Source organism: Sus scrofa, chromosome 7, assembly GCF_000003025.6.
Source record: "Sus scrofa isolate TJ Tabasco breed Duroc chromosome 7, Sscrofa11.1, whole genome shotgun sequence".
Lineage (NCBI taxonomy): Eukaryota > Metazoa > Chordata > Mammalia > Artiodactyla > Suidae > Sus > Sus scrofa.
Genome location: NC_010449.5, coordinates 115,684,581 through 115,700,730, shown reverse-complemented (window position 1 = coordinate 115,700,730; position 16,150 = coordinate 115,684,581). Strand labels below are relative to the sequence as shown.

Below are 16,150 nucleotides of genomic sequence, written 5' to 3'. Positions count from 1 at the left end.
CGTTTCCATGAGCTGTGGTGTAGGTCACAGACACGGCTCAGATCTGGCGTTGTTGTGGCTGTGGTGCAGGCCGGCAGCTGTAGCTCTGATTTGACCTCTAGCCTGAGAAACTCCATATGCCACAGATGTGGCCCTAAAAAAAATAAAATATATTTAAAAATTTTCTTCCAGTGTGTACCTAGATGTTTCATTTTTATTATATCTAAGGCACCAAAGTTTTAAATTTTAATGGAATCTAATTTATGAAATTTTTTCTTATGCGATTTATGCTTTTGGTGTCAGGTTTTTTTTTAAACCAAGATCATGAAGATAATTTTTTTTTTTTTTAGAAATGTTTTGTTTTTTAACACAAATTTAAATCAATAGACTATTTGAGTTGAATTCGGTATATGTTGAGAGGCAAAGATGTGTTTTTTGTTTTATTTTTTGCATATAGATATTCAATTTTTCCCAACAGCACTTATTGAAACTATTAATCCTTTCCCATTTAATTATCTTGACTCCTTTTCTGATATAGGTATTAAAGTAATAAATTTCCCTCTAATAGCTGCCTTGGTTGCATCCCACAGATTTTGATATATTAATTTATTTGTTTGTTTCATTTAGTTTAAGATATTTTTACTTTTCCCTGTAATATTTTTTGGGCCATGAATTATGTAGAAGTGTGTTGTTTATTTTGCAAATATTTATGGCTTTTTCAGATTTCTTTCTTTTGTGAATGTGTCATAGTCAGATGGCATACTTTTTGTCATTTCTACCTTATAAATGCATTGTTAGACCTATTTTGTTGACCAGAATATGTACTATCCTGGATAATGTTTCCCATCATTTTAACCTATTCGTGTCTTTGAATCTAAGCTATGTCTCTTGTTGATAACATATGGATGGGTCTTGCTTTTTTATTCAGCCTGACAACCTGTTACACCTAACTACAATGTCTAGTACATACACAACTAATGGATTTATTGATGTTTGGAATTATATATGGCATTTTGCTTTTTTGCTTTTCTGTTCCTCCTTTATTGCCTTCTTTTGAGTTAAGCAAATTTTTTAGTGCATCTCTTTAATTCCTCTTTGAAATTTTGTTCTTTTTGTTTGCTTAGGGATCACAATACACATCATGACCTACTTCAAAAGAGAATTAATTTCCGTAACATATAAAAACTTGGGACCAATATAATTTCCTTTCCTTCCCCTCCTTTGTGCTATTACTATCATATATATTGTGTGTGTGTAAGTTATAAACCCAAGAACACGTTGTTGTATTTACTGCCTTACAAAATCTTATGTAATTTAGAGAAATTAAGAGACTAATGAGAAAATACATGGAGAGCATCTTATATTTACCTACGTATTTACCACTTTAATCATTCTTCCTTTCTTCCTGTAGATTCGAGTTACCATCTGGTGTCATTTCCTTTCAGTCTGAAGGACTTGCTTAGTGTTTGTTGTAAAGGAATTTCTCTGGCAACAATTCTCTGAGTATTTATTTGTCTGTAAATATTATTATTTCACCTTCATTTTCAAAGGGTAGTTTTGCTGGCTAGACTTTGTTGACAGATTTTTCTTTCGCTCAGCACTTTGTCACCCAACTGCATTCTTCCCTCCATTGTTTCTAACTAGAACTTAGCCATTAATTGTTTTGTTATTCCCTTGCATGTGATAAGTTATTTTTTTCTCTTGCTCCTTTCATGATATTCCCTTTGCCTTTCAACAATTTAAGTATGGTATCTAGGTATGGATCTCTTCGAGCTTCTTGGATTTGTAGTTTGTTTTTCCACCAAATTTGAGGAGCTTCCAGTTAGTATTTCTTCAAATATTTTTTTCTGCCCCTTTCTCTCTCTATGCTCCTTCTGGGACTCTCACTACACTTATATTTGTATGCTTGATATTGCATCACTGGTCAATGAGGCTCTGTTTTATTTATTTTTCTATTTTTTTATTTTCCTAGCTCTGTGCATATGGGATCATTTCCATTTTTCCAGCTTTAAGTTCACTGATTCTTTTCCCTACCCTCTCAAATCTGCTATTGAGATCTTTAGTGAATTTTTCAGTTATTATACTTTCAACTTCAGAATTTCCACTAAAAAATAATGTCTATCTCTTTATTTAGATTCCCTGTCTGTTGTATCATTGTCATCATATTTTTCTTTCATTCTTTAAACATAGTTTCCTTGAATTCTTTTGATGTAATTGTGACAGCTGCTATGACGTCTTTGGCAGCTATATTCAACATCTGAGGATTCTCAGAGACTATTTCTATTGACATTTTTTCCTGAGTATGAGTCATACTTTCTTTTTTCTTTGCATTTATCATAATTTTTTGTTGAATGCTAGATATTTTAGATAGCACATAGCAGTAACTCTTGATCCTGACTCTTCCCTCTTGAGGGCTTTTGTTTTTGTTGGTTTAGTAATTTGCTTGGACTGAATCTGTGATGTGTGTTTCCCCTGAAAATTTATGACCAGTGATGTTTCTTCTCAGATTTTCTTTATTTTGTTTTTAAACCTGCCTTCTAGAGGTCACCTTGGTGTCTATATTGCTTATTTTCCAACCACATATTGGTCAGAAATTGTTTTTAAACACCTCGAGCCAATAAAGTTTCTACTTTCTGCTGATGGATCTGTGTGTGGAGGCTGATGAAACCATTCTAATCTCAAGCACCACCATATTTTGCTTTCCACTTTCTCTCTTGCTTCTCCACAGGCCAGGGAGATGAGAGTAATTTGGGCCTGCTCCCATCTCAATTGTACATGTACAGAGCCTCCTTTCAACTTGAAATATGCAGAGAGCTCATCAAGTCACCTATAGCTGTCACACCTCTTGAGACTTCCTGTTTAATCCCCTGCTGACCTATGAGTCCATCTACTGTTCCAAACACAACTGCAGGCTTGCAGAACCACTGCCCCTCATGAGGCTCGCACACACTTTGCTCGTCACTGATACCATCATTGTAATTGACAATGCTCCAAGCCAAGTGAGTTTGCTCTGGCAACAGCAGCCCCGCTACCCACCAGAAGAGCTGGAGTGGGGTGGAAGCAGCCCCAGAAGAGGATGCCACAGGCTCACTTTGTACTTTTTTTCACAGCTGCATCATGGCATATGGATGTTTCTGGGCTAGGGGTTGAATCAGAGCTGCAGCTGCCAGTCTACACTGTAGCCACAGCATGTGGGATCCAAGCATCCTCTGCAACCTACACCACAGCTCGAGGCAACACCAGATCCTTAACCCACTGAGTGAGGTCAGGGATCAAACCTGCATCCTCACGGATACTAGTCAGATTCTTAACCCACTGAGCCACGACAGGAACTCCTCACTTTGTTCTTACACAGAATTCAGTACTATTCATGAACAAACACTTATCTGTTTGTTGTGGGCCTTTGGTGAATTTCGATAGCACTGAAATAATTGTTTTTGTCCATTTTGTTCAGCTCTTTATTTGCAATTGAGGAGAAGATAATGGCGGTCACGTCACTCCACCATGCCAGAAGTGAATTTGCCCTAGACGTGGAAAAACCTTGCACACACAACCTTGAACCACATCCCCAGGGAACCCAACCCCACACCAGCATTCAGAATGCCCTGTTCAGGCTTCCCTGACAACACACAGACTCCTGCCTCTTTTTTATTTTTAAGAGTTAGATGAGTTAGATGCAAGATTACATAATCTCTCCTGATTGTCCTAGATTATTAACTGTGCCTTTTTATTTCCATGCACAACCTCTTGCTGGTAATGTGTACTCCTCTTGAACTAATCAAATGGACCCCACAGTTCTTTTACCTGTTTTGTTTCTTGCTCAAAACCAAAAGCTCCTTGAAGGGTGGAGGCCAGGCCTTAAGCATCTTGTTCCCCTAGTATCAATACCAGAGTATGGCTCTGAGTAGGGACTAGGAGTTTGTAGAAATAACACTGAGTATTTTAATGAACAGTAGCTCAAATGGTATCATAATCCATTAATTTCCTCGTTGTTACACTGGAGGCTGAAATGATTCAGCTCTTGTTTGCTCTGGATAATGTTTGGACACAACCTTTTGGCCAAGTTAATATTAATTCAGGTTTATCCATTCCACTACCCCAGTGGCAGTATAAATAAGTCACTGACAGATGCAGAGAACAACAGCCATAGACAACAGCAGGCTCCCCTGGAGGGTAAGACACCTTTCTTCTCTTGGGGACAGTGTGGTTCCACGTGGGTAGGTGTTTGGTTTCTCTTTGGCTATATTTCAGGTAGGATCTGCCTTAGGCAAGATGATGGAGGATGCAGTATAAGAAGTATGTATGTGTGTTTTCTGGAATCCCCTTCACTCACTATACACCCCTTCCCATGGTCCCCTCTCACTCACTGCCCCCCCCCAGCCACAATGTCCTCCATTTCTCACTGCATCTTCCCCACTCAGATGAGGTGACTAAAAGAGGCAGTGAAGGAGGAGGTTGGCAGTGCAAGGAAGGGGCTATTGGCAGGGGAGTGTGAAGGAGACAGTGAGCAAGTGGGGCAGTCTTCTCAGGACGGTGAGTCTGGTTGGCAAGAACCAAGGCATGACAGGACTTCTGTGCTACCCCAAGAATTTGGACTCTATCCCCTCGAAGCTCAGGGGGAGCCCACACTGGCTGTAGTGTGGCTGGAAGGGTTGATGGGAAAAGACTGTTAGTGGGGAGCTGCTGTCATGGCAGCTTGGACTAAATGACAAAATGCCATAGACTGAGTGGCTTAAACAACAGAAAATTATTATCTCACAGCTCCGAGGCTAAAAGTCTGAGATCAAGGTACCAACATGGTTGGATTCTGGTGAAACTCCTGGCTTATAGATGGTCTTCTTCTCACTGTGTCCTCATTGGACCTCCTCATTTTGGATGCAGATGTAAGGACAGAGTTGGGGAGAGCCAGCACTCTCTTATATGAGCACCAGTATGTGGTCACACACCCTTGTGACCTTGTGAGGGACCCTCGTGACCTCATCAAATTACTTCTCAATGTCCTCCCTCCAAATACGATTACATTCGGAGTTAGGGCTTTGACATAGGAATTTTGAGAGATGTGAGGCTTCAGTTCAGAGCAGATGCTGTTTCAAGGAAGGAATGTCAGTGGCAGCAATGATGCAGAGAAGTGGACCCTGTGCCCAGAGCTGTGCTAGGTACCATGGGGACACAAAGGAGGGGAACATGGTCCTGCCCTGAAAAGGCGAAACTTGAGCACAAGCTTAGGTCATGGTTCACATTTTCTTCCTTCCCATTGGTGGGGTCAGCACTCCTGCCAATAACACCCTTTCCAGATGCAAAGCCTGACTTCTGCCCTCACTCAATCCTGGGCGGCACTTGTGGAGACAGAGAGGAGCTCATGCCCTGACAGTGGGTAAGGGGAAGTAGTGGTGAGCTCAGAAAGGCCTAAGTGAGGTAACCTGAATTTCCTGACATGACCACTGCCAGACTCTTGGCTCAGCTGATGTCTAAGTCACCTGAGCGCCACCTGGGCTTTACTTTAGAAATCACACCCGCACCTCTAAAGCCAGATCTGGCCTACACTTGGGCTTTATGCGGCTAGCAAGTGCTTTTGGCAAGATTTAATTTTTCATACAGAAATCAGGATTTTGATTTTTGGGGTTTTTGAGTATGAGCCTCTTGTTCTCCTTGCTTGACCCTGCAGGAAACCTTCCTCTGCTTTAAAAAAAAAAAAAATGGATTTCCAGATGCTTCTGAAACAAACAGAAAAATCTAGCCCCAGTGCCCCAGGACTGCCACAGGTTAATCACAGGTGGAGCTGGAGCTCCTGCCCCTTCAGTCCGGGCCCCCTCCCCATTTTCCCCAGTCCGCAGAGCACCTTACTGCACTACTTGTGCTGTCTTTACATGTGTATCTTTCTGGCCAGATCTCATAGGCATTTGAATCTGCAATCTTTGCTTTTTCTCTCCTCTTGGCTCTTTCCTTTCCACACTTTTTGGAATTTTGTCATGAATCCTGTTTTAAAATAAATAAATAAATAAAAATGAAGAAGAGAAAAAGAAAAAGGAAAGACAGAAATCTCAGTGTGGTTGGAGACTTGTACAGAGGCCCACGTGTAGCATAGGCTAGAGGCAGAACTGGATCCCTCACTATCAGGTCACTTATCTTTAATTTGCCTAAAGTCATGTCCCAGAATCTTCTTAGACTGTCCTCCATAGACTTAGCTAGCATCCGCCAATCCAGGACTAATGGCAACCCCACCCAGGTGAACTGCACTGAGAGAAGACTGAGTCCTTTTCAATCCCCTCCACACTGAGAACCCAGTCCATCGAATGTTCACATCTATACCTCTTCCTTCCAATAACAGCTCTCTGGATTGTTGCAGAAATGTCCCACGGGAAAATGCCTCTGGTGCTTTCTCTGGTTCTCATCCTCTGTGGCCTTTTTAATAGCATCTCCTGTGAAAAGCAGCAAACCTCCCCAAAGACTATTACCCCAGTCTCATTCAAGAGAATTGCAGCTCTCTCCCAGAAGATGGAAGCTAACTACAAGGCTTTTGCCCAAGAATTGTTCAAGACTCTGTTAATCGAGGATCCCAGAAAGAATATGATCTTCTCCCCTGTGAGCATCTCCATTTCCCTGGCCACCCTCTCCCTGGGGCTCAGATCCGCAACACGCACCAACGCCATTGACGTCCTGGAACGTGACCTCAGAAACCTCCGAGTGTGGGACAAGCACCAGGCTTTACAGCATCTTGTTGAGATGCTGCACGAGCTAGAAAAGAAGAAACAGCTAAAGCACAAGGATATTTTCTTTATCGATAGGAACAAGAAGATGAACCAGATGTTTCTGAAGGAGATAGACAGGGTATATAAAGTGGACATCCAGATGATCGACTTTAAAGATAAAGAAAAAACTAAGAAGGCCATCAACCAATTTGTGGCTGACAAAATAGATAAGAAAGCCAAAAACTTAATCACCCACCTGGACCCTCAGACCCTCCTATGTCTTGTCAACTACGTTTTTTTCAAAGGTGAGGTTTATTAAGTGCATGAATTCCCATTTGAGGTAATCTTTGCCCTTGTGTTTCCTAAAAGGTTTGTGTCAGAAAAAAAAAAAAAGTAGTTTATGTGAGTATATCCCATTTTCCCAGAAACCAGTAGATCCAAAACTTTTTCGTTGTCTTTGATATCATTGTTGTCCAGCATTTTGCACTTTTTCTCCTCTTAATTCTTTTAATCATCTTGTTTGCCTTGCTTATGGTATTTTGGAGTAAAAGGCAATGACTCTTGCTGGTAAAAAGGAAAAAAGAAATCTTTTTGCAGAGGCAAGAGCATCAGCCAATTCACCTCTTCTGTAAGGTCAGATCAGTGTGACTTGTGATGCTTGTCAAAGCTGTGTTCAGTGCTGTATTCAGATCACCTACCACTTGTCTAAAATATCACTGTAACTTCCTGGTCACAGATCTTGACATTGCCTGTGTTTTTTCAAGTGGGCTCAGAGTTACCCTTTGCCAGCATCCCTCTTCCTCTTTATAACCTCTTCCTCCACTTTGCATTACCAGTCTCCTTTCTCCATGGACTCTCAACCAATGGCCTCTCCTCCTGCCCAAATGGGGACAAGAAAGCAATTCAGACAGGATGCCCTCCATGTGCTGCCCAGGCTCAGACATCTCTCCCCTTGCTCTCTCCTCCCATCACAGTGAAGAAGTGCTTGTTCGCTCCCTCCCATTCCTCAGAAGGGGGTCCCCCCTTCCATCTTCCATGCTCAAGCGCTCCCCCCACTTTCCTCTGCCCCCATGGCTCATGTTTTTTTTTTTTTCTCCTTTGCTGTTTTCTCCTCTTCTAATGTCAGAAATGTATTCTCCCACCCCACCTAGGCTCACAACTTCAAACATCATCTGGGCTCTGATTATTCTCCAGTCTTTAATGCAGCCTGGACCACCTCTTCTGAGGTCTGGACTCTGATACTCATCTGCTTACTGACATCTCCTTGGGGATGTTTCACAGATTCTCAAACACCATCCCCAAACCTTGCATCTTCCCAACACACTGCATCTCCCCACCATTCTCCTGACCTCAGAGAATCACAATGCCATCCAGACAAAACCCAAGAAACACAGCAGGTCCCATGACTTCTGCCTGCAGAGTTTATCTTGAATGTGTTCACATCTCAGCATCTCATCCGCCACGTCCCTAGCCCAGGTCATCATCATCACTTGCCCCAATTGTCGAACTGCTCTGTTTCCATTTGTGCCTGCATCCAATCCCTTCTCCACTAAAAGGCCAGAACAATGCTCTTAAAACATAAATCACATCATTTCCCCCAACTAAAGCCCTCCCTTAACTTGGAATGAAATCCCACTGGACTCAGCTATGCATGCTTCCAGCCCTGCCCATCCCTCCAGTGTCTCTCCATCTCTGTCCTTCTCATTGTTATGCCTCGCCCATGATGACCTTCTTCCCTAAATGCAGCCTGCATTTTCCTGTCTTATTGCATGGTGTTCCTTCCCTAGGGAGGTTCTTCCTCTCATTCTCTGCCACATGGAGCATCCTCTTCTTTTAAGCCTCAGCCTCAACGCCCTCTCCTCAAGGAGGCCTCCCCTGGCCATCCAGAGTAAGTCTTTCCACCCTTGGGCTCAGCTAATTGCTTGGGTCTTTCCTCATGATCATCATACTTTTAATCATTTACAGTGGTGGGTTGCTTCTCTCCCCTAGAAAGTAAACCCCATAAGGACATGGAGTTCCTCGGCTTATTCACTGCTATAACCTCAGTACTTTGTACGGTAGTTGGCACATCTAAGGAGCTCAAGAAATTTTAGGCTTGAATGAGTGAATTAACAGATATCCTATTACGGCTTAAACAGGGTTCCGACCAGAACACAAAGATTGTCCTTTGTGTGATAAGTGAGGGAAATTCTCATAAATCAATGCTTCCCAGCACAGGATGTTTGCTCAGGCTGCTGGGACCATCTGTAATTCACATGTGGACCCACAGTTCCAAACTAGGTACCTGGGATGTAGAACATGCTCCACAAATGATCTTGGAGGAATCACGTCTCTGGATTTTCCAGAGAACTCTCTGGCACAGTTCCCTCTGAAAGCTTTCCAAAAGCTTTATCCATATCACTCCTTAGAAGGCAAGTCATAAAAACAGAACAGAGAGGACCATGAGCCTGGCTGTAGAATCAGAAGCAAGGCTAACACGTGTAGAGATTTTCCAGACCAGACCCAATGGTCCTCACTCTGGGGGACAGATGCATTTTTTTAACTGGTGCGTACATTGAATCTTCTTTTAAATCCACTGGGGAAGTGTATTATTTAAAGCAGGATTTCAAGCAGGTGTGTGTGTATGTAAGTTTCTCTCCTTAAGTAAGTTAGGTAAATTTTTAACAGATTTCTTTGCCGTAAGACTTCTTCGAACTCTCTTTTTTAATTATATTGATGTATAGATGATTTACTTGATAGGGATTGCATTGAATCTGTAGATTGCTTTGGGTAGTATGGCCTTTTTTTACAATATTAATTTTTCCAACCTAGGAGTGTGGAGTATCTTTCCATTTTTTTACATCTCCTTTAATTTCCTTGATTAATATTTTATAGTTCTCAGCATATAAGTCTTTTACTGCCTTGGTCAGGTATATTCCCACGTATTTATTTTTTGGGGTGCAATTTATGTTTTGGGGAAATAAAAAAAAGAAAAAAAAGAAGTATATTTGATTTACAATGTGATAATTTCTGCTACACAGCAAAGGGATTCAGCTATACATGTACACACATCCATTCGTTTTTCAGATTTTTTTCCCATATAGGTTATCACAGAATATTGAGTAGAGTTCCCTGTGCTGTACAGCAGGTCCCCCTTGCCCATCAACTCCATATACAGTAATGTGCTCTTAATACACTCAAATGCAGTAGGAATTTTCAAAGAAGGGACGCTGTGGTCAATGTTTCCTAAGTTTTATTTGATAACAAAATCCTTTCTGGTGTTAGAGTCACAGAGGCAGTTATTTTGGTAAACATCTTCTGCGAATTACAGATTTAAAGAAATCCTATGGTGAATACCTTTGAAAATCATGCATTTGCCTTTCTTTCCTTTGTACCAGTCTGGAATTTTACATATTCTGCTCACTAAGGTCAAGGTATCACTGTAAATAGACTGATTCCTCCTACCTAAGCCCATCACCTCCAGGGTCTCCAAACAAGTGGGTGGTGATGCCTTTTCCACAAAATCCCTTTTTGATTCTTCCTTCCTGATTCCCCCCAGGCATTTTGGAAAGAGCTTTCCAAACCAACCTCACAAAGAAGGAGGACTTCTTTGTGAATGAAAAGACCATAGTGCAGGTGGACATGATGAGGAAGACAGAACGAATGATTTACAGCCGGTCAGAGGAACTGCTGGCTACGATGGTTAAAATGCCTTGCAAAGAAAATGCGTCCATAATTCTTGTCCTCCCTGACACAGGAAAATTTGACTTTGCTTTAAAAGAGATGGCTGCTAAGAGAGCTAGACTTCAGAAAACCAATGACTTCAGGTATGCTATTCTGGAAGAACATTCCAGAATATTGTTTTTTTCTCAATCCCCTCTTCCTCTATGCAAAAGTCTTACTTGAGTTGCAGCAGGGGTGGGTGGGGCATCTGGTTATTTCCTAGCATATTTGTAGAAAATGAAACAAACCAAACAGGAAGAATAGTAGCCTGAATCCCATTACCAGATGGAAGCCCCTTAACTGTTAATTAGGGTTCTTTTGGTTACCTGTACAGTATCACAAATGCACTTCATACAAGCTCAAGGTGGGGAGAGAGAAATTTATTGGAAAGATATATGGGAATTTCATGGGACACCATGGAATAAACACACCCAGGATTCTTCAGGGGTTGGACAAGAGACAGCAACCTCACCTGGAGCCCCATCTCTCTCGGTGTCACTTGTCCTTGCTTCTAGTCTCACTAGTGAAACACACCAGCTTTTCACACACAATTTAGCACAAGAGCCACTCACCCCAAAAATACTTCCTGAGCATCTACTATATGCTTGGTTCTGGGAATATAATCATTAGTCAAACACATCTCTGCTGTTGTGGAATTTTCAATCTGGTGGAAGAGGCAGAAAGTCAACTAATAAATATACAATTTCAAATTGTAGTAAAAGATTTGGAGGAAATGTGTAGGGTGCTATAACAGGGAATTCAGTGGTAGAGTAATAATTGGGGATCTTCATTATGGGGATCTTAATTAAGTATGATGGTCAGGGAAGAATCCTTTCAAGCTGAGACCACTGTGGACAGATACGCCTCTCTTCCCTGCAATCAAATGCTCCACCCCAGACGAAATCTAGCATCTTCCCATTCCAATGACATATTCCTGGAAAAGAGAATTGAATTGATCCAGCTGGAGTACGATAGTCACCAAGGTCCAGTCGAATGCAGATAATTGCATCGTGTAAGCAGTGATCTTAGTGGCGGGAGTAGGGGAACAGTCTTTGGGCAATGAATGTGTAAATTGGGAAGAAATCTCCAAAGAATGTTTACTTCTGCAGTTGAAGGCCACAGCAGAGGGGCTCTGCCATCTTGGGCAACAGTTGTGCCTCCCACAGTGCTCCTGATTGGGCACAGAAGGGGTACAGAGGTAGAGGAACACAACTGAATGGGTCATTATCCCATTAAAAGCTCAATCCCATATTGACACAGGCTAACATGTCTTGGTTTATGAGCAACAGAAAATGTTAGGGGGGGTCACTTGGCATGCTGCATCCTCATCCTCTTAGCCACAGACCTGCTCATCTATAGGGGACCTGTCCTCCTCTCTGTTTGAAAACTTGTTATCGGGGCTGGAGTTTCCTCTCCCACGAAAATTCCTCTGCTCTGCCTCCAGCAAGATAACCTCATGCCCTCCATCTTCCCCACTATGCTTAGGGTCACTGCCTTATTTATTTATTTATTTATTTATTTATTTATTTATTGTCTTATTAGGGCCACACCCATGGCATATGGAAATTCCCGGGCTAGGGGTCGAATCAGAGTTATAGCTGCCGGCCTACACCACAGCCGCAGCAACTCAGGATCCAAGCTGTATCTGTGACCTACACCACAGCTCATGGCAATGCCAGATCCTTAACCCACTGAGCAAGGCCAGTGATCGAACCCACGTCCTCATGGATACTAGTCGGTTTCCTTAGTACTGAGTCACGACGGGAACTCTGGGTCACTGCCCAATTTAAAACCCTGCTTATAGACAGAGGGTTGGAGGGACTCAGGGATGGATGCCCTTGGTCTGACCTCAACTTCTCTTGCACAGAGTACCTGGGAAGGAGATTATTTGAATCATAAGTTGTATTTTGAGTAAGTTATCTCCTTGGAAATTCAAAATTGCTGCTCATCCCACAGCTTCTTTAATTTCCCCCCAAGGAAGCATTGAAAGCTAATCCTTTTATTACCTTTTCTCTTCAAAAAGGACTTTAGGCCTAGGACAGTATGCTTCCTCAGCCTTAGGAGAGGGCCCTTCCCCAGCACCCTAGGAAAGGGCCATAGTTCAGCTTCCTTGTTTTGTTCATTTTCAACAGATTGGTGCACTTAGTTGTGCCCAAGATCAAGATCACCTCCAAGATAGACTTAAAACATCTGCTTCCAAAGATTGGCATCAATGACATATTCACTACCAAGGCTGTCACCTGGAACACCACCAAGACGTCAACTATCCTGGAGGTGAGTAGGGCCTCTGCAAAATTTCTGTCTTATCCGCCACAGTCTTCATTGAAAAACAACTTTCTATACATCAGTTCCAGCTCTTCTCTGCGTGGGTTCATGGGATTTAGGGTTCTTTCTTCATTCGTTCATTGAAAAGTCACTGCATCAAGCACATTTGGAGTCAATGGGGATAAAGTTGTGAGCGAGCCGGACAAAATCTTACTCTCACTGCTGTTCCATTCTACTGAGCAGGCCAGCAGACAGGGATAGGTCCTGGGAAGAAAGGAGAACTGAGACTCTGAACAGCATGATAGGGTGGAGTGGGCAGGCCTGAGACAGGCTGCCTTGGCCCTTCTGCCAAGGCCTGCATGAAGGGCAGGACAGAGCAAGGGGACACATGCGTGGGGACATGTGTTCCAGGCAAAGAGAACAGCAAGGGTATCCCGAGGGGAAGTGAACTTGACAATGCTGAGGAGTCCCAGAAGGCCCAGGCAGCGAGGGTGGTGAGTGAGCCAGAGCCTGGTGGGCAGTGAGGACAGTAGTCAGGCAGGGTCAGGTCACAGAGGCCTCACAGGCCCTGGACAGGACTGGGGGTTTCTTTGACTGGCATGGAAGACTACCAAGGCTGACATGAACAACCTATGTTTTCCAAAAACCATGTGGAGACTAGGCAGTGCCCTAGAGGAAGAGGGGGACCCATTAGGAAGCTTGGCGGGTAGCCCAGATGAGAGGAAATGAAGGTTGGACAGGGTGCTAGAGGCAGGGTTGGCGGTGATGAGAAGGATCTGTGTGCCTTTTGAGGACAGAGCTGGGGGCAGGGAGGAGAGAGTCAGGTTTGTAAGTCAGAGCCTGGTAAACCATGGAGCCAATGCCTGAGACAGGAAGGATGGAGAAGGAGCTGGTTTGGGGGAGTAGGTAGGGACTGCTGGCTCTACCAAACTGGAGATGCCAGTCAGATGTCCAGATGCCATGGAGCATTTACTTTGAGTTAAAATCCCCGTAGGCACAAGGGGCTGCCCTCCAGTTACTCCACCAAGGTCACTAACTGGCCAGCTACCTTGCGGCCACCCTGTAACACTTTGCTCCGGACATAAAGAGCAGTCGCGGTCCCTCCCCATGATACAGCCTCTGACAAATTACAAAGCATTTTTTCATAGTTTCTCTCCAAATGACTCTGTCATTTCTCAATGACCCTGGGGGTAGGGAGAGGGCAGGGGCCATGTCCTCTAATTGGGAGATGAAGGAGCTGTCATGGACATTGGTGGAGTTCCCAGGATTGGGCCCCACTGGGAGGCAGTTCTTCCTGTGACCCAGTGGGTATAATTGCTACATGTTGTATCCAATTCAAACAATCCACCCAGCAAGGATGTCTGAGGCTGGAGGTCGGGTTGCATTTGAGAGGTGCCAAACCCATTGCCATTAATGCAAGCAGTCATTGTCATGTCCCCCAGCAGGGTCTTCTGTAGACTAGGGGGCAGACATACGTGTTCTGGCTCAGGCACTTCCACACGGAGGGCAAATTGTCCTCAGTTGGATGGAGACAACAAAAGCCAGCGCCTTAGTAGTTGTCACCACATCCTTCTTGAAAATATATGAGAGAACTATCTCAGTCATTCAATGGGATTTTTTTTTTCTAACCCTTCAGACCTCCCAGCATTCCTCTGTGTTTTATTCCCCTTTCCTCCCTTTAAAACAAGCAGCCTCCTTGAACTGTCTGTCCTGTATTTAGAGAGCCTGAACTCAGCAATTACCAACGCTAGTGTCAACCCCTTGTGGGGGTTCAATGGTGAACGCAGCTGCTGGGAGCCTGGTTTTCCAGAATGGAAGCCAGTTTTCCTCCACCTGCCATCAGCCAGGGAGTGAGGTTTCCTCCCTGACCTTGGCCATGGAAGATCACTGGGCACACCGCCCTGGCTTGTCCTCCGGCCAGCCAGGTGAGTTCACACCCAGCGCTGAGAGGAAACCTATCTCCCCTAGGCCGTGCATCATGCTGTGATAGAGGTGAAGGAGGATGGCTTGACCAAGAATGCAGCCAAGGACAAGGACTTTTGGAAGGTCCCCGTGGACAAGAAGGAGGTCCCCGTGGTTGTGAAGTTTGACAGACCCTTCTTCCTGTTTGTAGAGGATGAGATAACTCGAAGAGACCTCTTCGTGGCCAAAGTCTTCAACCCCAAAACTGAGTAGAGGTGGGGCCAGGCTGTGCTGAGCAGGAACTTTGGTCATGAATAAAATGAATATAATTCACCACCTGTGCATTAAAAGAGGCTGAGACTGAGAAGTGTCGTCTGAGCATGGCATGGGGATGGATCATTGCTGTTCTTCTGTCTGGGAACAGAGGGAGTTTGAGGGCCTGCCAAAGACATTTGGTTAGTGACTCTTCTGGTTGACATAAGCAGGGCAACCAGATGCAAGCAGGTGCAGGAGGGCTGTTTCAGTCTGTGGCTGTCCCATTGGTCTCGCTCCCTGCGCAGCTGGCAGTCAGAGCTCATCTCCTCATCAGTACAAGAAGAGTTGTGTTTACTCTCCCAGGCAGCCCCAGGTAGAGGCAGGTTCCACCACAGAGAGGAAAGTGGGAGAGGAAGGGTGGGGACCCCCAGACACCTCAGTGGCTTCTGTGTGTTCACTCATCTCCAAGGGAAACAGGGGTACCTGGAGAGGCAGAGGGCCCCAAATATGTTGGCAACATCTACTCTGTCCCATGCCCTGGTCTCTTTCCATCTTTACAACAGTCCTCTGTGAGGGAGTTATTACTGCCCCCAACTGGACAGAAAGTAGAACTGACGAGGGGGAAAGAGATAAGACAGTCAGGCACAAAGTAGTGTGTATGAGAGAGAGAGAGAGATAGTCTCTAGAAAGAGAGAGGGGCTGGAGGAGGTACTACTTGGCTGGCCCTGACTTACCTTGGACATACAGGATCATGGGGTCTGATGACCACCAGATATTTGACAAGGGAATTTAGACCTAGAAGCCACGGGCACAGCTGACAAAGACATTGGCCAAACAGGCTGACCCAAGAGTGATATCCAAGAGGTGAAACCTTGCCTGGGTGGGCTAGTTCAGAGCAGACTAAGCTAGAGGATGAAATAAAACTCTCTGGTAGAGAGCCCAGGCTCAGTGCTGAGATTGGAGGTTAAAGGTAGCACATGGTGGACTGACTGCAGAGCCATGTGATGACATGACCAAACCAGAGCCACCTGGGGCAGGCGGGTTGCCATTAGATCTAGGAGCCATGGACCAAATGTGACAGGATAGGGAACCCCCACCCCTGGCAAAACATGAAAAGTCCAGCTGTGGTGGGGTTCAGGACACAACACAAGTGTTTTGTCTTCTGGGGACAATGTGACCCTGAAGGAACTCCATTCACCACCAGAAGAATCATTTCTGGGCCTGAACTTTCATTCATTTAATGCAGATGCTCAAAGGTTCAAGAAAAGAGCTTGCCAGTGCATCATCACTTACAACCCAAGAAAGCTCCAGGACAGGAGAGGCCCAGGGGTGGGCCACGAGAGCAGCTTGGAGAATCA

At 44.2% G+C, this 16,150-nt stretch overlaps 1 protein-coding gene across 1 annotated transcript; it reads left to right on the top strand.

The window, feature by feature from the left end:
* On the top strand, positions 4,099–14,901 carry UABP-2 (uteroferrin associated basic protein-2). Its single transcript, NM_213845.2, is given in 5 exon segments — positions 4,099–4,152; positions 6,308–6,973; positions 10,207–10,474; positions 12,503–12,644; positions 14,604–14,901. Coding segments are annotated over 4 exon segments (1,263 nt in total). The 5' UTR covers positions 4,099–4,152; positions 6,308–6,327; the 3' UTR covers positions 14,811–14,901.